Consider the following 22,452-nt stretch of genomic DNA (forward strand, 5'->3'; position numbering starts at 1 on the left):
ACGAATGTCGATTGGTTTTCAGAGACAATTAAATCAAGGAAAGGCTTCAACTGATTTGCAATACTTTGGGAAATGATTTTGTAAACAACATTACACTAGCTAATTGGTCGAAATTGAGTCATATTCTCGGGCTTGGTGCACTTAGGTATAAGGACAATATGAATAAAATTGAGAGGAAGAGCAAGGTCATGATTATTAAGAACATTAAGAGCACATCTATTAGTTTCAGTCTCTATAATATGCCAAAAGCGTTGAAAGAATATGGGGGGCATACTGTCAGGACCTGGGGATTTGAAGGGGAACATGTAGGTAATGGACTGTTTTACTTCCTCTCCAGTATACCTCTCCAGACGTTGTTGGTTCATCTCATGAGTGACTCGAGTTGGGACTGTTTTAATCACTTCCTCAATCTCGTCATTGGTAGGCTTTGCAGACGGAAACATATTATGGAAATTGTATTGAGAAACCCATTGAATCAATTTTGGTTCATCGAGTATTCCCCCAACTCATCTCTAATTCTGTCAATTTGGTTTTGTCTTCAGACACTGCGAGGCCTTGCCATGAAAGAAAATCGTATTCCGATCTCCTTCTGTTAGCCAAACCTCTTTACCCCATTGCTTGCATTTGAATTCTCCACTGATATTAGACATTCAAGGTATCTCACCTATCATAGTCAGAGATTGTACCTTGCTGATTTCTTTCTCCAGCTCTTTGTTCCTCGAAGATATCAAATTCCACTTTACTCCACTGAAGCAATCCAACACGGCACTATTAGAGATTTTCACATAGATTTACATTAGATTCAGCACTTGACGAGTCCAAACTGCAATTTGATACGATCGTTTCACATTGGTCTGATTTCATCTAGAGGGCTTCAAGACGAATCGGACGATTCCCACGATTGACCCCTTTCTTACTCGGATGATCTCTACTAATCAAGATTGGTGCATGATCTGAATATAGTCTCTACAAATAGGATACCTGAGAATTTGGCAACTAATTTTCCAGGCAGTATTCGAGTAAGCTCTATCTAGTCGTTTCCTAACAGTGAGAGGAAACTCCCGATTATTGGTCCAAGTAAATGGGTAGCCAACAAAGTTTAGTTTGAAGAGGTCATTGTCCCTAACTGCCTCTCTAAATGCTCACACTGCCATTGTGGTGCTGCGATTAAGTCCCTCCCTGTCTGATTTTGATGTAATGGCATTGAAGTCCCCAGTGCAAAGCCACGATATTTTAGAAACTGAGCTAAGGTTCCGCAAAAGTGACCATGAGGTAGCTCTCTTACTCACGTCCAGCTCTCCATAGAAACCTGTAAATCTCCATTTGCCCTACTTTCGTTTGAAATAATACTGGCGTCAATGTGATTAGAGGAGTAACTGATTAGATCGACAAGTATTCGTTCATCCCACAAAAGAGTAAGACCACCACTTTTACCTTTCGATTCCACCCAGAAACTATACATACCCAAACTTTTCTTTACTTGATCTAATTTTATGTCACATTTCGTCTCCATCAAGAAGACCATCAGGGGATTGAATTTTCGGATAAGCTCTTGAAGGTGTCATCCAAGGACCCCCCAGGCCTTGACCATTCCATGTTTGACAATTCATAACGCTAGGTGGAACTGCATGGCGAGATCGTTTAGCAGATTGGTAAGATCGTCTTTGATTTGTAGGTAGGGCTATTAGGTGATAGGGTAAGTTGAGTGTAGGGTTGGGAGAGTAGTGTTTAAAGGGAAGAGGTTTATATACATGCATGCACAATTGTTAGCTAGGGGATCAATATTATTCTCATGCAGGTCCAGTTGAGGAATTATCATGAGTATAAGGATTCGATGGGGTGGTAATAAAAAAAAGTGTATTTTGGTGGAGGGCTGGGGTCAAGGTTTTGGTTTGGACCAGGTGGGTAGTGAAGCATGTTGTAGCCATCTTGTCATATGGGCGAGAATATTCTTGTTAATTGGTTGTTAGGACACCACAATCTTGATCTAAATTATCCGCAGGGGATATAATCTAAATCGAGAAAGTCAACTCATTGTCTCCCTTCGCTATTGACAGGTGATTTGTTACCAAGGTTAGAGGGGCCAAAATATTCGAAACTTCTTGGACCTCAACACCGGTTAATGACCCTTTCTGATTCCGACGAGTTCTTCAGTTTGCTGAAATATGGTCTAGCTCTTGCTTGTTGAGTCTTTCGCTGACTACCTAAGATCATGTTATTATATTTGAACTGGTTACTAGCACGCAGCCACAGACTATATGGCATTACTTATCCTAGATCAACAAAGTTATCCACATATTGGAGGGGGCAGAACTTCACAATATGTCCAAGAACTCGGCATAGATAGCAAAAATTAGGTAACTAATCATACATAAACATGATAAGTTGTTCGTCACCTAAAACTGTTTTTAGTCCCAAAGCCTTTTTGAGTGAGGTCAAGACATTCAGAGACACCTTAGCTCCCATGCAGCAAACCATCCAACTATGTTACGTTAATTTTCGGTATCCAGGAATTTGCTAAGTTTATTTCCTATGAATGTTTCCATCTCCTTCATTTGGAGGCTCAGAAGGATGTCATGAGCAAAGATCATAAAAGGGCACCGGTCCAATGATATGTCTATTAGATTTTGGCGTTCTCTAGCCGGTTCAAGGATGAGTAGATTTTTACTAAAAGACTATAGCCTTCCCTTTAGTGTATGTTGCATGTCAAGTTTATGGTTAAAACGGATGCAAAACCTTCTCGCCGAGATTCTCCACATGGACATACCTTTTACTGGTTATAGTAGTGATGACAACATGTTTTCTAGGACCTCAAAATTAAAGCTTTTGTGAGAAAGCAGTTTGCCCACAAGCATTAGTTCATTTACGGAGCCCTTACTTTTCTGCGCCCAGGTCTTGCTTGAAATCACGATTCCTGTTGGAAAATTGGCCCAGGATCAATTTCGGTGGGCCCAAGCCCACCACCCCAACCCACCACCTGGAAGGTCTGACCCAATCCACCCATTATCCGACCCAATTCCCATTTTTAAATAATGAAAACCTTTTGCATTCTTATTCTTTTCTCTTGGTCGAATTTATTAAACCTCCTCGTATTCTTCCATCTTTCTTGATTTTTTGCGCCATCATCAATGGCTTCTCCCTATTTATACACTACCATCAGGAAGAAAAAGAAGAGAGAAACAAGTGCGGAAAAAATAAAAGAGATAAGTGAACCTGAGTGGTTAAATGGTGCCTTGGTAGCCGTGTGTGTGCCTTGGTGGCGTGGGTTTGCCTTTAGTGGCTATCATCCCTTGGTGGGTTTGAGCAACCAGTGGTTGGGTTGCTGGCCTTAGTGGCTGTGGGCTTCCCCATCAAATCTGGCCCCCTAAGCTGAAATTATTTATCATATCTGTTTTTTCTCACTGTTCCTATTAATCTGTAACCGTTGTTATATTGATTTGTGTTCCACGTATTAATTGTATTTCATTGAACTCGCTGTGGGGATAAATTCCCAACAATTCCATCCTCCTCCGCCACCGTCAGGGATAAGTGCAACCCAGATCCATACCATGATTCATCATGAATCCTGTCCCTGTCAAAGCAAATTAAAATAGTCCAAACTGAGGTACCTAGTGACCAACAATCCTCTCGAGATTTTACTGTAAAGAAGAAGAGAGAACAAGACAAAGAACTCGTTAAAAGAAAACTAACAAGCAATTGAAGCATAAGAAGAAGAAGATAAAACAAAGGAATGATTCAGAAAATGTTGGAGGGAGATATGAAAGACGGATGAATAGGTTATGGAAGACGAGATACGATGAGAGTTCGGGAGACTATCACACCCATGCGAGCGACTCACTTACTTCAATTGAATTTGAACACCATTTTTTTTGCTCGTTTAAAATATAGTTTTATTTTTATTTATCATGTATATTATAATAAAATAATAATATTTAAATAATTGAAACAATTATAGTATTCATAATAATTTAATACTTAATTCATATATTTGGATATCTTAGTTCAACTAGAACTCGATATTTTTAAAATAAATTTGAATTTGAGTTTTAAAATTTTCATTGAGTTAACTCATTCGCACCCTAATTAACACAAAAGATGATCACGTAACTGCATTAATTCATATAAACTACAAAATTGTCGAGGATTTGAGTCGAAACCTTTGCTTTGAATCGACCCATTTATGGTTATGGCCGGCTCCGTGGTTTCTAACCATAATATAATAGCGATAGCCTTATACAAATAATTTCTATTTTTTCCACAAAAAACTTTTATACATATAGCCTACTAAAATATTAAACCGTACAAACTACGTTGTGTTTGATATAATAAAAGGTTATTAATGACACGGATTAATCATGATTTATTAATAGTTGAACAACCAAAATATAATACAATTTATTGACGAGCCATTTCTTTAGTGTTTCTTCCTCTTCTTCTCCGTACACTTAAAGCCAAATCAAAATACTTTAGCTGGTGTAAGCTTCCCTTTATGACCAAGAGTACTTTCAAACTTTTTGTCTTAGAGCAGGAGAGGTGGTTGGGACCCCGACCAATCAGCAGACCCCACAACTCATTCAAAGAAAAGAAAAGCAGTAAAGGGAGTAATAATAGTCAAATACACACTTGTACATAAAAAATAAATAAATAGTAGTATTAATTAATGCAAATAAAGTTTAAACACTGCCACACTCATAATATGAGTTTCAAATCTTAAACGTTTCATTATGTGTTCGAAAACGTATTCCACTTGATTATACCTTCATTCTTTATAGTGGTAGGTCAGTTATAAGAACTCTAATTGGCTGCTTAAAATTTTTTAAATTTGTTCGGTTGGTTAAACTTTTGAGATAGTAAATTAATAAGTCAATAGTAATTTATCCCCTTGTAATATTGAAAATGAGCACATTACTCACCTATGAAAAAAATATAGCAATTTATCCCCCTATATTTTTTAAAATGAAGCAATTTACCTCTTTATACAAGGAGGTAAATTGTTTCATTTTAAAAATCATAAGGGGATAGATTGTTGTATTTTAAAAAGTAAAGAGTGGTAAATCGCTATTTATTTTTTCATAAAGGATAGTTTGTTCATTTACGATATCACACAAGGGTTGCTTGTATTTTTCCTGTAATTTAATTATATAAACCTGAGTCTGCTGTTTAAATTTTTTGTGGGAAGTCATTAGCGCGTTCCCATTTTTTGTAACAAAAGAAAAGGTAAAGAGAACAAAGGAATGAACATTAAAAAGGAAAGGGAAGGAAAAAACAAGATTCAGACTTTCCGGGCTGCTTCCATGTTCAATCCTCCTCCCTGTCTGAACTCGACTTTTGGGATTTTTCCATAAAAAGTATTTTCTCCAAAGATCCATTCCACACACAACACGCACACACAACACATACTACGTAGAAGAAATAGTCAACAAATCCCTCCAGTCTTTCACCTACAACTTTCCGAAACGTCTACTTTTCTTCCCGAACTCTGTCTTCACAATCCTGTTCCCTATAAAACTCCTCAAAATCATTAAATCAACAAAAGGGAAAAGTAATCCTTAGGGAATACTCAATCCCATCATCATCTAAAATTCTGAAACCAGCTGTAGAGTTCTTGATCATCGTATCATCAATCATCGGGGAAGAATCAAGAATGGACAACTTTTCCAAGCTTTTCCTCGTCTTGATCTCATCTTTTTTGCTCTTTGCTCCATCTCAGGCCCAGGATTGCTCAGCCTACACCTTCTCCAACAATGTTTACACGGCCTGCAACAGGCTTCCTGCTCTCAGCTCCTTCATCCACTGGAACTACCACCAAGCCAACAACTCAATTGACATAGCTTACAGGCACACAGGGGTCACAACCTCCAATTGGGTAGCCTGGGCGCTCAATCCCGGCACAGGTCGCATGGACGGAGCCCAGAGCCTGATCGCTTTCCGCAACTCGACTGGCCTCGTCTACGCTTACACCTCCCCGATTACGGGCTATTCGCCGACGATGCGGCCGGGGACTTTGAGCTTCCGGGTCCCGAGTGTCCGCGCTGAATTCGTTGACAACCAGATGATCCTATACGCCACCATAGAGCTCCCGCCGGGAAGGACGAGCTTCACTCATGTATGGCAACACGGCGACCTCTCCGGGGACGCTCCTCAGGCTCACCCCTTTACCGGAGAACATCTTAGTTCCTACGGGGCCATTGATTTTGCGACTGGAAGAACGGCCGACACCGGCGCCACTGGCGAAGGATCACGACAACGGAAAAGAAATGTGAGTTACTTCTATATAATTAGATTTCAACAATAAAGCAAAAAATATTAACTGTAGCAACAGTTGAATTTTGCTTCTTCGAACGGCATATCAGTGGGTGCTTAAGTAGTGTTGTAAATTACTGGTAATGAACAATCACACTATTTAGGTAGGATTCCTGTAGAGTATGGTAAAAATAGCAAAAGAATCTGATGAGAAAATTATATATACGGGATCAGAGTTTACACTCCAACAAAGATCATCGCGTATTATGCTTAATTTGTCGTCAGCTTTATGATGTGGTTACTGATCCTGTTTTCCTTGTTCTTTTCTCCAGGTTCATGGGGTTTTGAATGTGGTGAGTTGGGGAATATTGATGCCTCTTGGGGCGATGGCAGCAAGGTATTTGAAAGTGTTCAAGGCAGCCAATCCAGCATGGTTTTACCTGCACGTCACCTGCCAAGCTTCGGCCTACATCGTGGGTGTGGCCGGCTGGGGCACAGGCCTAAAACTCGGCAGCGATTCTCCAGGAGTCGAGCGAACGACTCACAGGAACATTGGCATCACCCTCTTTGCCCTCGGAACACTTCAGGTATTCGCCCTGCTTCTGAGGCCAAAGCCGGATCACAAATACAGATTTTACTGGAACATATACCACCATGCGATCGGCTACGCCGTAATCAGTCTGAGCATTGCCAACATATTCGAGGGGTTCGATATATTGGACCCTGAAAAGAAGTGGAAACAAGCCTACATCGGCGTGCTCATATTCTTGGGAGTCAATGCACTTCTGCTAGAAGCCTTCACATGGTTCGTTGTATTGAAGAGGAAAAGGGAGTCCGGGTCGGATAAGTACCCGCATGCTACAAATGGGATGAATGGGGTGAATGGATATGGAGCTTAATCACTTCTTTTCTTGTTTATTGCTGAGGAGATCGATGATGATCATTTGATTTTTCTTTTTTTTGAGGCAGCAGATTTTACTATGCTCTTAGTCTTTTTCTTTCCTTATATTTGATCTTAGTACACACACTATGATTCATTTGTGATCCATCTTAGAAAGGGTAGATATATAGATTGGTGTGTTTAGACACGGATGTCTTGTAATTTTTCTTCTCTGTATATCCATTATTTATCTATCTATACCTTATTATTATCAATTACTCTTTTAGTGTCTCACTTTTTTTATGATCCGTCAATTTTTCTTTTTTTTTTTTGTTTTGGTTATTCTATTAATTTTCATTTTTCTATGACTTCTTATTCTCTATCTTCTCAATTTTTACTCATTTATTTTTATTGTGTATATATATATATTTTAGGTAATTTTAATTTGATATAAAGTAAAAAATATAATTTAAGAAAATATTTTATTTTAAATATTCTAATGCACATATATAAAATGTGAAACTTTTACTAGTATATATAGCGCTTTGGTTTTGAGTATGGAGTAGGCGTGTTTTTGTCTTGTGCAAGTGGGGAATATTAATTTACGAGTCAAATTATGCAGAATGCGATGGCAAAACCGCGTCCCAGCCCACATTTATTCACCATTATTACTAGCAATTGGCAACTATTTTGGCCCTATTTCGATTATTTGCTTCTGAATTGACGCCACAATCAGTCCTTTTCCCCCCCAATTTCTGCCAATTTCAGGGACGTGAGGAGCGCGTTAAATAATAGGTTTTGTAGTTACTTTTGTTGTAGTAATAACGAAACATTCTTCGCAAATATTTAATAATTTTTATAATCTTAATTACTGAATTTCTACTATTGTACTCATAGTGCCACGCTCAGGCCCGCTTCCACACAAGTAGCACTTTATCCCGCATAACACTTAGTTCCTGAATATGTTTGATCATCGATTTTGATACCATTTTTCATGTCTTGGGCTTGCAAGCCTAATGACGAGAGAATTGCTTCTAAACCCATTTGAATGGGTCCTAACATTCAATTATAAACAACTTGTTAAAAAGGGATATTCGATGGATGCACTTGAGTTATTTGGCCAATGCTTATATATTGTTTATCTTATTAGTTCATAATTTATGTGGAACGAGGTATCACACGTAGTAATTGAAAATCTGTAGCCATTATTATTGCAAAGGAAGTGAAAATTTTGTAGCAATTTTTCTACTAAAATTCTGTAGCAATGTTGTCATTATAGAGATAGACATTTCAAATCTGTATTCCTTGCTATAGTGACGGAAAATTCATAGCCATTCTTGTTTCCATTGCAAATAAATAGCAAGTTTTGTTTCCAAAACTACGATAATTCCGTAGTTCACCTTGTAAATAAAATATTCTATAATGTTATTTTAAATTTATTTTTTATGCAAAACTTTGTAGCTAAGTCGTTGTACTAGCAATAGAGATTGAACCAATAGTGTAAGCAATAAATATTCAACTAGTGTACACTTTGTTGCAATGTTTGTAGTGATTTCGTTACCTATTTACCTAATTTTTTCTGGATATTCTTATTACATAATTTGCTTCGAAAATATCCATTGTTAGCCCATCTCCTTAGCTACATTATTATGACATATATAGCCATTTTGTTGCCTACATACCTCATTTTTTTGATAGTTTAAATAATACATAATTTGCTATGGAATATCCATTGTTAGTCCATCCCATTAGTAATAAAATTATTTTTGTTGTTGCAATATTATTTGTAGTATATACTTTGTTTTCTGTTCTGAGTATCAAACTTGAGGGACGATAAATGTAAACTTTTCCTATTTCTAACTTCGGTTTTTTTCTTTTCCTTTTTTCCAAGAATTTTAACTTAGTTTCAAAGATTATAGAGTCAACTTTTTTATTTTTGTCTTTTATTATTTGCTATAAATTAGTTTTTTATGTTTTTTGAAAGTGCTAGTTATAAATTTAAAAAAAAATTAAGTTTATTGACTTATTACTCTTAATTTATATGAGAATAATAATAACAATAATTATTCTCTCAATGTCTCTTTTCTTTTCTTATGCTTCTTTTCAAATGAATTACATATGGTCTATCTACATACCACCAAGCTACAAACTATACTTTTAAATTTTATAAATATAAATATTATGAGAATAGAAAATATTTTTTTTGGGTAAATGTAAGTTTCATTAAGTAAAATAGTAGTACAATACAACAATGTGATCATCAGTTGGTTTCTCCTCGACAGGCCAAGGGATATGCCATAGTCTAAATAAAGCTCATGTACTGACTGATTTGGGTAAAGTAATGCTATGGATTCGCTGCCTGATATCCTCAACTATCAATAAAGCCATGGTGCTTGGTGTCATCTCGGTGTGCTCGAATCGTCTCAAGTTTCTCTCCCTCCAAATGTGGTAAACACATGATGCTAATAGTGCTCGATAAGATATGTTAACAATGTGCTTACCCCTCCATCTCTAGGAAGCCCATGCAATGTTTGTTATGCATTCTCTATTGGGCCAAGAAAATCGTACCATTCTCCGAATTGCTACGAGACACTGTCGACTAAATCTGCACTGAAAGAATAAGTGGCCATGTGTCTCCGTCGCTCTCTCATTACACAGAATACAAGGGCCAAGGTGGGCTAGCCATGGTTTGTCCGTCGTAGCCAACTTGCCAAGAATAGCAAGCCATAGGATGAATAAAAGACGTGGAATCTTAACTGATCCCGAAAGTAGTGAAGACCAGCCTACTTTCGATCCTGGCGGATCAAATAGCCTGTAAAGAGCCTGAGCTGTAGGTTGTCCATGATCAAATCGCCAAACAATGCGGTCCCCCCCTCCATGAATTGTGGGTAATACATGTGTGATCTCCAAACACTCGAAATCTGTGATAGGAGGCCACTGCCACTCTCCTCCACTAATCACCCTGCTGAGTTTAGCTGACTCCTCCAATCCGAGTAGCCTCGGTCCCAATTGAAATGTCTCACTAAGAGGGCCAAGATAGTGCCACGGGTCCTACCACAAGTAGAATCTCATACCGTCTCTGATATGATAGTCCACCATAGGGCGGAGAAAATGTTATACCTACAAGTATTGTAAGAAAATACTAATAGGGGTGTATATTTATACATAATTATATTTAGGGTTAATTATATTTTGCCATCCGAACTATAATTATTTTTATACTTTAGTATATAAATTTTTTTGATATGAACTTACCATCTCAACTTTACGAAATTTTGCACTTTGTTATTTATAACTATTTTTCCATCAAATCTTTTATAAAAAAGAAAAACATTACATTGAGTATATATGTGATATTTAAAGGTTATGTGATACTTTTCACATATACGGCATATGTGATATTTAACTGGACCTAACAAATTGTTAAGTGTTATGAAAAGTTAATTTGATGGATGTTATTGTTTTGTAGTGAACTTTAACCCTAAAATTTTAACAATTGTGATACATGTATAAACTCAATATAGAAATGAACAAGATAAGATAAAATTTATTTAGAGACCTTACTATTGACAATATACTGGCAAAGAAATCAGTAGAAAAAGATTGCAAAATAATGTCAAAAATTAAATAACATTCAATATAGTCGAATGCTAGCTTAGCAAAAAGGCCCAAATATATTAGGAAAAAACGTTCTAAACACTAATATTAAAGGGATAAAGAAAGCTTTAGTCCTTTATCTTTGTCACGGATTAATTTTGCTCCTCTAACTTTGACAATATTGATATTAGTCCTTTATTTACAATTTGGCGTAAATCTGGTCCTTCAGCCTATTTTTATCACCATTTTATCCTTTTAAAGGAAATAGCTTAATAATTCATTTTCATGCTCTTAAAACAGCCCAACATGCTTTCGAATTAAGACCCCATAAATTCATACCTTGCTTTGATCGCTCTGTTTTCGGGTATTCCAAGCCCTCGATTTTACAAACTTCTTCCAACCACACTACCGCAGCAGATGGTTCACAGGTACCTGACTCATTCAGTAAGAAAACAACACAACCCTATTTCATTTCCTACCTTAGGGCGTAAAAAGAACTCCAATACAGGGACTTAATAGAATTTTGGACAAACAGGTTGAACAGAAGCCTAACTTTTATTGAAGAAATATAGAGAATATTACATAGATATTATTCCTCCGTTGGAGGAGACAACTATTTAGCCTCTTATATTAGAGGACTTAACTCATTTGGGAAACCCTATAAACTGAAAGATTAAAACGTTACAAAGGATTAAAAAGACTCAGAATACTAATGCTTCGAAGAGTAGGAGAAGTTTTCTGATAATCCCCTTCTGCTTCATTGCATCTTTATTTATAGGCGTTCGAGGACTTCAACTTCAGACTCCAAACTTGTTTTTTGATGACGTCATTGCATTCATTATCATCTTGTCTCTTTTGAATGACGTCATTGCGTTCGTCATTGCCTCCTCCTTTTCAGCTGTTGGTCATGATGGCTTGTCTGTTATGTAATTTCTAGCTGGCTTTCTTGCTTTGCTGACTATTGGCCTTTGTCGTTTTCTGCTGTCAGTCTTATCCTTGCTTTTTTATATTTTCTAATTTTCACTTCTTTTTTGTAAAAGTTTTTCTTTTTCCTTTGTCCTAGTCTGGTTCGGGTTTATTTTGTGTGACCTCAATTTTTATCCCGAACAGGGGCTTCTCTTATTTTGCACAGCAAGGCCATAAATGGTTATGCCATTACCCGACATACAACATGTTGCACGTCTTCATCCTTGTAGCTTCGGTCGCTGTCAGCTTATTCTCCCACATTAATATTCTCTTCTTCTCAAATAAGTCTTCTGCGAACTCAGTGCTTTTTCTTATCATGGAATTTAACAGGAACGATCCATTCACTTTGTTGGAGAAGATTTTGAATGGATACTTAACTTTATATATCGCAGTGAGACAGACCCATAATCCTCAAGCTCTCCTGGTAGAGATACTATCTTCGCTGATGGTTGATACCAGGGGAACCTCTCTTGAGGCAACTTTGATTTTATTGAAAGCTACCATGTCTGGCCTATGCAATTTCATGAAATGAAATGCTGGATGAGACCCCTTTCCTGCCGTTTCTGGAGCAACTGATACGAATTTTATCTCCAGAATATCGCCTCTTTTTAGGTGGTGGTTGTTTTGCCATGAATCAAAGACCGCCCCACTAATTCATTTCGGAAGTTTTGGAAAACTTGGTGACAAAGTATTAACTGAAGAACTCAAAAATCATACCATTCTCGGACATCTTTTGGTTTCGACCTTTCTAACATCCAGACCCTGTTATATTTTCTAGATGTTTTGATAATGGTCTTGCCTAGGTTCAGTCCTTTGCGAGAAATTAATTTTCCCACAAGCGTTGATAGTCCTGTCAAGCAGAAGAAGATATCAATTCATTAGTATTAACTTTACAAGTGCATGTCATTGGCCTAAGGCTAATCTCTCCCTCTTTGACCCTAGAGGTGCTGGGTTGACTTGAATCAACAGGAGTTTGCACTTCCTGTGACTCAATTGTTGCCGTTTCACTAGAGTCTGGTGATGGCCATGCGCAATCACTACTTGAATCCGATGCTACAGGTCTAGAGCCATGTACTCTAAAGGCATGTTTAGGGTCATGCTCTCTCAACTCGTGAGTCATTCCTGAAGGTGATGCCTTCAGAATTGGTTCTTGTAAGTCGCTCCATAGCGATGTGGATGCTAATAAGGAACTTCTTATTGCGACCTAGATTGTGTCTAGATCAGCTCTTTGGATTTGTCCGGCAACTTAGGCATTCATCGCTAGCTGTCCGAACTTTCTGTCAAGCTCCTCGAGGTTTTTCTGGAGGTGCTTGAGTCTCAACATGATGGAGTTTGCTTCAGATGCCTCCATCTCTTGTCAGGAAATCTGCAAGAATATTTTCATGAGATTTTATAACGACAATATTTTAACAATAATATTGGTATTCAGCTTGTCATCTGATAATACAAGCTTTCTCTATTTTCGATTCTAATTTATTTTTTAAGAAAGCCTTGACATTAGTATTATCAACCTTTAAAGTAAATTCTTTAGCAAGTAAAAATAAAGGTCATTTCTTAAAAGCCTTCCAAAGCACAAAGAATTCTTTCTCGTTAATATGTCAAACTTTGGCTTGTTGTTCTGAGAACAACCCTCCTGTAGATACTAGGTTCTTCCCCTGTAGTTGTCTTCTTCATGAGCACTGCTGCCTATTTGTAGTCATTGGCGTCTATGTAGACTACCAATTCATCCCCGTCTTGTGGTATAGCAAGCTTTGGCAGGTTACTGCAAACTTGTTTCAACTCACGAACCCTTTTTATATGGATTTCTTCCCATTTCCACTTTGAACTTTCTATTTCTTTAGAAGTGGTCGGAAATTCTTCCTATATCTTGCAAGGTCCTTAATGAAGATTCCTGCAAAATTAACAACTTCCAAGAAGCTCTGCAAGTGCTTCTTGTCCTTGAGTATGGTGACCAAAAAGCCAATTGAATTAATGGTTTTGAAAACCATTTAGCAATCTTTATGAATATGATATTATTTTGATGAATGTAGTAAGCATTCATCTGTGGCACCGTATATTTGTTGTGCTTACTATTTACGTTGAACGGTGTTTAACAAATGCCCAGAGACCAATTAAATAACCCATGTAGTTGGGGTGCGCATTGGATGATAGCTATTGAAACCAACTTCTGAGGGTTGGTCTGAAATGTTTCAAGTCGAGGACCTCGAGACTGGGCATCGAGAGTCCTATAGAGACCTACACTAAGTATTGCATTTATTGGATGAGTGTTGTATTTCATCGGACACAGAGATGGGATGTCTATGCAATTTTAGTGGATTAGTTGACAAGGTTGTTAGCTGATTGAACTGACTCGCGAGAGTTGTCATATGGAAGCCTTAGAGGCTTGGCTGGTATGACTTCAATTCCCAGCTCCGATAGTACAAGATTAGTCCTTGGACTTGAGGAATCATGGCAGTCACATGCATATGATGCTATATTTTGGATCTGGCGAGAGATGACTGTGTCTTTGATGTGGTCATTATAAGACTTTTCCAGTGTATTCGGATTATGTATTAAGGACGGTGGATTTGAATATAGAATCTGTCCCCTATCAGTATATGATGGATATATCTCCTATGCGCTTTGAGATGGTTCAGACTCTCTAAGTCTATGGCCATAGCGATTGGTCAAATAGAAAATGGTTTTCTTTGTCGATCAATAGAGTAAACACATCTCAAGTATTAAGCATAGTTGCTTGGTCCAGGATGGGAACCGACGCCCAATTCCATGCCTTAGACTAAGGCCGGGAGATGGTCGACGGAAGGATTGTACCTGTATGGAACTCGAGAGCCTAAATATTAATTCCAACATTCACCTAGTCTCTAGTGTCATGGACCATTGCTAGACGGCCACCCATGGTGACGGGCGTTTCGGTTAATAGTTAATTTAATTGATTGAATTAGATTTAATTAATTATTTGTGTTGGATATAATGCCCAAGTCAAGTTGAGAGTGACCCTACAGAGTCACACACAAATCACTATGGAATTGATGGAGTTAATTTGGAATTAATTCGAGAAGAAACGAATGAATTTAATTGGATAAATTAATTCAAGGAGAATACATATAAATGATTGGATCATTTATTTAGTAATTCATTTGATGATGGATCAAGAATTAATTAATTAGATTAATTAATTTTATGCTTAACACCTTTAAATTAATTAGATTAATTTAATTAATTTTGCTTAATTAATTGATTGGATCAATTAATTAGAGTTTGGACTTAGATTTATTTAATTGGATTAAATAAATCTTTGGACTTAGTTGGGCCAAAATTAATTTAATTAATTATTGACCAATAAACTTTGGTTGGGCTTGATTTAATTTGATTAAATCGAGCCCGGTGCATATTTGAAGTCCAAGCCTATTTGAGGGTGGTTGGAGTAAGTTAAGGAGGAGTTGAAACTCCTCACCATGATGAAAATAATGGAGTGGTTATTATTATTTTTTTCTTTTAGGTGAAATATAAGTTTTCTATTCATCCAGTAATATTTATAGTGTACTCCGGGCATACCTGGAGAGATACAAAAAACCCACGCCAAAGTTTAAGGAATAGCCAAACCGTGTGGAAAAAGTTTCGAAAGGATCGTATACAATGTGATCTTGACTGAAACAATAAGCCCGGGACAGGGTTTTGCACCCTCAAAGATAACTTTATTGCGATGCCTCCAAAGGGTGTAGACCGTGCATGCCAAGTCGCGCTTTGTTCTGAACAGAGGAACCAGTTTTCTCCTTCTTGAGCCACTTCACCGCACTGTGCAGGGTGGACATACTTCGGCTAATGCCAAGCCATTGGTGGATATGTGACCAAACGAAGTTACTGAACGAACACTCGAAGAAAAGATGCTTAGCCGATTCCTTGGTGTTGATGCAAAGTGAGCACAAATCCTCCTCATGGAGGAACCCAAGTCTGTCCCTTGTAGCTCATATGCTTTCGATGTTTGGAGACCCTTAATGGTAGCCCATCCCTTCATATGTTCAATTGCTGCCTTTGGTGATCCAAAAGCGGTGACTACCCTATTGCGAATTTTAGCAAGCCGTTGAAGGAGTAGAGAATCTCCTTTCTTTGGTTGCCAGTCCCAAATTGAGGCACCTCTAAGGTAGATACCGTTGACCCATTGCACCGACAATGTGTCTGCCTTGTGGTGGATGTTCCATAAGATGCATGCAAGGAGCGCAACATTCCAAGATTGAATGTGCCAAATACCGAGACCGTCTTCTTCCTTGAGATGGCAAATTTCCTTCCATGCGACCGGTGCTCTCCTAGAGTTCTATGTTTTTGTTTCATCCTCTAGCCACTTGTCTAGCAACACCGAACGCCCGAAAATTTTAAAGGGAACATCCTTTTGAACTGTTTTAAATAATTTTTCGCTTCCACCTCGTTCCCGAGCCATACTGATAAATTTCAGTTGACAACAATAGTAGCTTTCTTCTCAGAAAATACTATACCTTCTTTATGGCATGAATCAGAAAATATTTCAAGATGTTTAATATGTTCTTTCATATTTTTAGATGCAATATAGACAAACGTGAATTCAAAAATAATCTTTGAAAAGATTATCCATTTTTCTTTGAAATATATGGGATGTATTAGCTAAACCCATTGGAAGCACATTCCAAACATATTGTCCCTATGGTGTGGAAAATGCAGTAAATTTCTTTTTATTTAGTCTCCATCTTAATATGATAAAATCCAGATTTGCAATCAAATTTAGAAAACACTTTTGCTCCTTTAATGCAATCAATTAAGTGTTCTCTACTTGGAATGTAATAACCATCAAACTCTAATATTTTAGTAATGCCTTGATAGTTAATTACCAACTTGGGTTTATATCTCTTAATCCAACCATGATTTCTTACCAGAAATCCAAGGCTGCTGTAGGTACAGATTCCAGACTTGATGAGTCCAAGACTGATATGCTCTTTGATAATCATCTACATATCTTTCTTATCTTCCATGTTCATCTGGATAGGTTTGTATCGAACATTCTCATACTTTCATTCTTTTTTGAGCTTTGGAGTAGCTTCGATCTTGTTTCTATCCCACCATGCCAGAGCGTTTTCACTAGAATTCCTCTGGATGAGCCTTTTGATATTCTCAAGAGAAAGTCTGTTTTTCTCGCTGATATCTAGCGATTTCATTTCCAGTATTGCTTCTCTAAGATTCATAATTTCCTCCACGGATTCCTTATAGACGCTATCGCTGTCTGTGAGTTCATGTTGCCTGAAAGACAAAAGGACCTTGCCAAATTTCCTCTTATCCTGCATTTTTGCATGAGTTAATCTGGCATCAAAATCACCACATTTGCTGCGAAAATTTATTGGCATTATTCTGTTAAATGCCTTTTCTCTTTGCAGCACCTGTATCTCACTACCACACTTAGTAGTAAAGATTAACAGATTCCTTTGATTATCTTGTATATATCTTGCAAATGTTTGAATGAAATTATTATCTAGCAAGATATCGTCACCTGTATCATGAAAGTAAATAGGAGGTGTTTTTATCCTAAACCAGGGCGATCCGAATGCTCCGATCATGATCTTGGCTTCTCTTATTCCCTTACTGAGTATCAGGATTTTTTGTGAAAAATCCTTTCCTGCAATAACGGGTAAGGTTTCCCTTGCTTCCTTAGGAAAAGCTCCAGGTTTTGCCGTGCAAATTCCTGATCTTGAATCAATATAAGCTGCAAAGTATTCTATCTTATATTGATCATACAACATAGCAACAGATATGTATATAGAAAAGGAACTCGTCATTCAATCCTTATGGTTTATGATCTTTTCTGTTACCTTTTCTTCCCCATGGTTTATGATCTTCGAGGAAACTTAACCCCAAAGTCATACACCCATTTTCTCGTCCTGCAACACCTGCAACTAGAATTTCATAGCCAGCTATTTCTAACATGCCTTCATATTTTCTAACAACAGATTGCTGCAAATGATATAAGTCATCACAAGGGAAAACAATTTCTTTCTTGATGATGTCAAATATTACTTGTAGTTCCTTTCATCCTTCAGGGCATCTATGTTTTACGTTATCTATCCTAATCTCTCTGAGGAGTTAAAGTGTTTAATAACTCTTTCTCCTTTCCTGCAATCCTATCTTTCGAAAAGGACATTCGACTACCAAACTCAATTCTAGAGCTAAGTGTTCTATCTAAAACTGGGTAATCTTTTATGATGATAGCAACACCACCTATTCTGGGTATCCTAATAGGATCTGGTGTCATTACCTTGGCAAATTCCTTGAAAATTATGAGAATATCAATATACTCTTTCTTAAGAAACAAATCTGAATGATGTATATTTGAAAGGGCATATGCAATTCTATAAGTTATATAATACGGTCTATTTCCTTCTTTCATTAGATCTTTTCTTTTAAAATCTTGATGAAGGGTTAAGACTCTACTGAAATCTTGGTCTGCTAGGTTTTATGCAATCCGAGGATGAATGTCAAACATTAGTTTTTCTACATACAAATTAACTATCATTTTTCCAAGACAACCATCTTTTAGGTTATTAATTCTTCTATCCATTATAGATAAATGTATTTCTTAATCAATTTATTCTTTAAAAGTTAGTTTTATTACTACTTCAATAGTTCCTATGTGGATCCATTTCATAGTAACAACTACTTCTTCTCTAAGCTTACTTAATTCTTCAAAAATCTCCTCTTTATGAATTAACTGCATCTCCATCACATGACCAGTAAGTTCTATAGGTATAGCAAACTCACCTGAACTTACTTTGTAGATTATATGATGCTTTCTTTGGTTCAATCCTATCTGGTTCAGGACTTTCCCAATTCCTCCAATTTTGAAATCCAGCGTATGTCACATTTTCATAATTCACCATGTTTTTGTGGGCAGTCGGAGATATATGTCCTCTTGCTCTGCAGGTCCAGCAATTGCAGTTTTGAAAACTTTCATTGGTTCGGGTATGGGCCCGTCTGAAAGTTCTTCTTGTAGGGGTTCTTCCAATGGATCTTGCATCTGTTCGTCTAGATCCTTTGGATGAAGCAGTTGTTGGTCCTGTTTTTTGCCAAGATTTGTACGATCTGGCCTTTGACTTGGACCATCATGATTTTCGTCGGGGAAAGGTTCTCCTGGAACTCCTAGGGTAGGAGTCAGTATTTTGCTTCATCCTTTTCCTTGACTTGCTTGATTCTCTTATAATAGTTCGAAAATCATTGTTATCACAACAGAGAAGAGTTCGTTCGATTTTACCTCCAGTCTTTTCATGTTCATTTGGATGGATGCTTGATAACACCAAACCTTCACTTTGTCTTTAAGGAAAGACATTCTCTTTGCAACTAAATCTAGCTGTCCTTCGGGTACTTTGTATGACTGGGTTAATATCTTGATAAGTCTATTGCGCATATCTTTGCGAAGAACATTGGAGCTGCTACCACTGTTGCTACTCCACTCTGGAAGAAATACTTGTGAAACCAATAGATATATTTATCTATTGCGCAAATACTTCTTAGTTAAAGACCGAAGAGAGTTTGTGCATATTCTCTAGCCTTTTCTGCTCTACTTCTTTCAAAGTATCCATCTTTAATGAAGTGTATCTTGATAAGTCTTCCTAGCTGGTTTGCAATTGCGTATTTTGAATCTTCGGCACGGATGCTAGCTTTGGTATCTTCTGGTGTATTATCTCATCCGATCTTCACAGATCCATCAAGCTCAACTTCACAAGTTTTATGAAGTTTTCCTTGTCGAGCTCTAGGGTGGTTGCTGCTATCTTGATGGCTGCAACCCATTCGTCTATCAATTTTTTGGTATTTCAAAAAATGATTATATCCTATTCAGTATAGCGCCATATGGATGCAAGGGCTGGAGCATGGTCATTGACCAATGTGTATTTTCAGGCACTCTTTTTGAATTTCTTTCTGGATTCTCCTTTAGCCTGGTTCTCACAAACGTTGGAGTGACATTAGTGTGAAAATTTGCCCTTTCTCTCATCAGTTGATCCTATGGAGAATCATTAGAACATATACTTCCCTCCGACGGTGGTAGTGTTGTAGTGATTTCATTTGTTAGGATATTGAATAAATCCACAATTCCATGTTGGGAAAAGAATTTCGCCAATTCTTGTAGATCTAATAAATCCGCTCTTGTTACCTCCATTATTTTATAGATCTGATAGATGCGATGATCATATCTTCTCTGGATTTCAGCTTTGGAATCTTCGTGGCCTTCCCCTTCTGGTGTAGAAGAGGTACTATTTCAAGGGCGTCCCTGATTCGCTCTTGTCTGGATTTTGATGACTCACCGTTCTCCTTTGATTTCTCTTCAGATCTGTAATTTCTGCCTTCAGATCAACACACGCCTCCCCAAGTTTGGGGATAATTTTTAGTCAATCAATATTATTTTCTAGATTTTATATATATTAATATGCATATTATCTATAAAAATAATATATGTATATATACATATAACCACCTTCTTCTTCTTCATCTTACTCCACCGCCAGCCGCATCACTTTCTCCACTCCCCAGGCCCTCACGCTGCCCACACATCCAGCCCCAGCCTCGCTCACGCTGCGTACCCAGATTCGCCCCTTGCCCCTCCCCACGCCCAAATCCGCCCCCTTCCCTAGTCTTGCCGCCCAGATCTTCCCTCCTCCCTAACCCCGCTGCCCCTTCGCCTTCCCCCCAACCCACCGCTGTTGTTCCCCTCCTCCCGCCAGCACCATCTTTCCTTCTCTCTCTCTCTCTCTATATATATATATACATATATAAATATTTTGAATATATTTAAATATATATATATTATTACATAAGCATACATACATATATATATTTCTAGATATATTTACATATATATATATATATATTTTCAAATTCAATTATATATATTTTTAATTAAATCACTACAAAAAAATATGAGATTTAGGGCGGGTGCAGGAATGACTTTTTTGGATTTTGGCACGGTCATAAATTAAAAAAATTATTTTGAATTGAATTTTGGAACAGTGGACGATCTGTCGTTATGGACATCATTACAAAATTTTAGGAACGGTTGGTGAAGGACTGTTCCCAATTGGAACGAATATTGTAAAACATTGATAATGACAGTTCCTATTTCTGAAATCGAATGTAAGAAGATATATTTTTTAATTCAGGGTATATTTGAAATGGTAATGGTAATACTTAAGTTATTTATAAATCTTGCTCCTATAGCTCATGAAGAGAGCACAACCGACAACAGAGAGAGAAAGAGAGGGAGATTGAGCAACAATAGAGAGAGGCAAAACTACCGAAAAGATGGAGTCTCCTACACACACTACTACACCTCCCATATCACACACTTCAACCCGTGAGGACTCTCCCCATGGCGGAATAGGTGGCAGATTCATGGAGGCCGCAACGGAAGATGGTGATGACGCAACGGACATTGGCGATCGTTGGGGAGAGGGAAACCCATCGCTTGATATGGACGTGAACGGATGGTTGGGGAGGATGAACTACAAGCTTATATCCAATCGAATTTCAATCTAACATAATTTTTTGATCTAGCAATGAAAGTCATTGATGAAGGAGACCGTGCCTCCATGGATGCACTATTGGAACTCAAAACTCATTGGATACAAAAATTTGGAGATGGTGCGTCTTTGGACGAGCCTTTTCCGTGGCGCCAATGGTTATCGGGACTAGCCATGCCGGTTCGCATACGACCCGCGCTGAGCTAAGAACGAAGGCGGTTACGTTCTTGGTGCCGGTCGTTGGTAGACAACAGTAAGGACGATTCTGATTCTATCGTCGTCACAGAGGTGGCTGGTGATGGTGCATGCTCGACGATGGGGTTCCAAGTGGCGACGGGGTAGGATGGTGCGTTGGAAGAGACGCATGTAAATGGCGAACTTCAGCTGGCATTACTGGTGGCGGTGATGGAGGTGGAGCCATCGCCCATGGCTATGGTTTCTCCAAACCCTAGCCCCGAACCACGAACACACTCATGGGTGGAGGGGCAGTCGCCGAGGTTGACGCTCGGCATCATGAATCCCATGAGCTTTGCTAGCCGGCCAACGCAGATAACACCCTTGGATCCTGTTTCTGTGCAAAGAGCTCCTATGGGACTGTTTATTGGTAACATTCTTCTAACGACTACTACTACGTTTGCTCCAGATGATAAATTTGTTGATGGATTCCTTAATTCTACTCGAAAAACACTATCATATGTTGTCCCGAAAACACAAAATGGTAAAATTATTGTCCATCCTTCGTTGGACATAACTAATGATGTTTGCCGTTGTTGGAAGGCGACTGTGGTTGGATATTTTCTTGGTAGGAAACCTTACTTTCATCACCTTGAAGCTTATGTTAGTTCGGTGTGGGCGGCGGTTCGTGAGGTGATCACCATATCCAATAGGTTCTATTTTGTTTTGCTTTAAGACGGAAGCAGCGATGGAAGAAGTAATAGAAAGTGGTCTGTGGCTATTCCATGGGCAGCCGATTGTTCTACAGCACTGCGAACCTGGAATGGCGTTATGTAAGCACAAACATACGTAGGTGCCGATTTGGATCAAGTTTCGACATTTACTAGTGGAGTTTTGGACGACCGAGGGGCTTAGTGTGGTAGCCAGTGGCATTGGCAGGCCGCTATACCAGGATGCTATTACAAAAGCATGCATAAGACTAGATTTCGCTCGTGTATGTGTCATGCTCGATATCTCTTCTTGCCTACCTGATCATATTGTTCTAATGATGCCTACGAGAGGTGG

General features: G+C 38.1%; 1 protein-coding gene across 1 annotated transcript; it reads left to right on the plus strand.

Annotated features, from left to right (window-relative positions):
- Window positions 1-5,367: 5,367 nt before the first annotated feature.
- Window positions 5,368-7,401, plus strand: LOC105178766 (cytochrome b561 and DOMON domain-containing protein At5g35735). Its single transcript, XM_011102311.3, has 2 exons — window positions 5,368-6,259; window positions 6,576-7,401. The coding sequence occupies exons 1-2, from the start codon at window positions 5,645-5,647 to the stop codon at window positions 7,140-7,142; spliced, it is 1,182 nt and encodes a 393-aa protein (XP_011100613.1). The 5' UTR covers window positions 5,368-5,644; the 3' UTR covers window positions 7,143-7,401.
- The last annotated feature ends 15,051 nt before the right edge of the window (window positions 7,402-22,452 follow it).

The sequence above is a fragment of the Sesamum indicum genome, linkage group LG12 (genome assembly GCF_026168435.1).
Source record: "Sesamum indicum cultivar Baizhima isolate 11 linkage group LG12, ASM2616843v1, whole genome shotgun sequence".
NCBI classification, from domain to species: Eukaryota; Viridiplantae; Streptophyta; class Magnoliopsida; order Lamiales; family Pedaliaceae; genus Sesamum; species Sesamum indicum.

Coding starts and splice junctions, on each gene's coding strand:
- LOC105178766 (XM_011102311.3), top strand. CDS start 5,645: ATGGACAACTTTTCCAAGCTTTTCCTCGTCTTGATCTCATCTTTTTTG. Junction 6,260..6,575: donor CACGACAACGGAAAAGAAAT/GTGAGTTACTTC, acceptor TCTTTTCTCCAG/GTTCATGGGGTTTTGAATGT.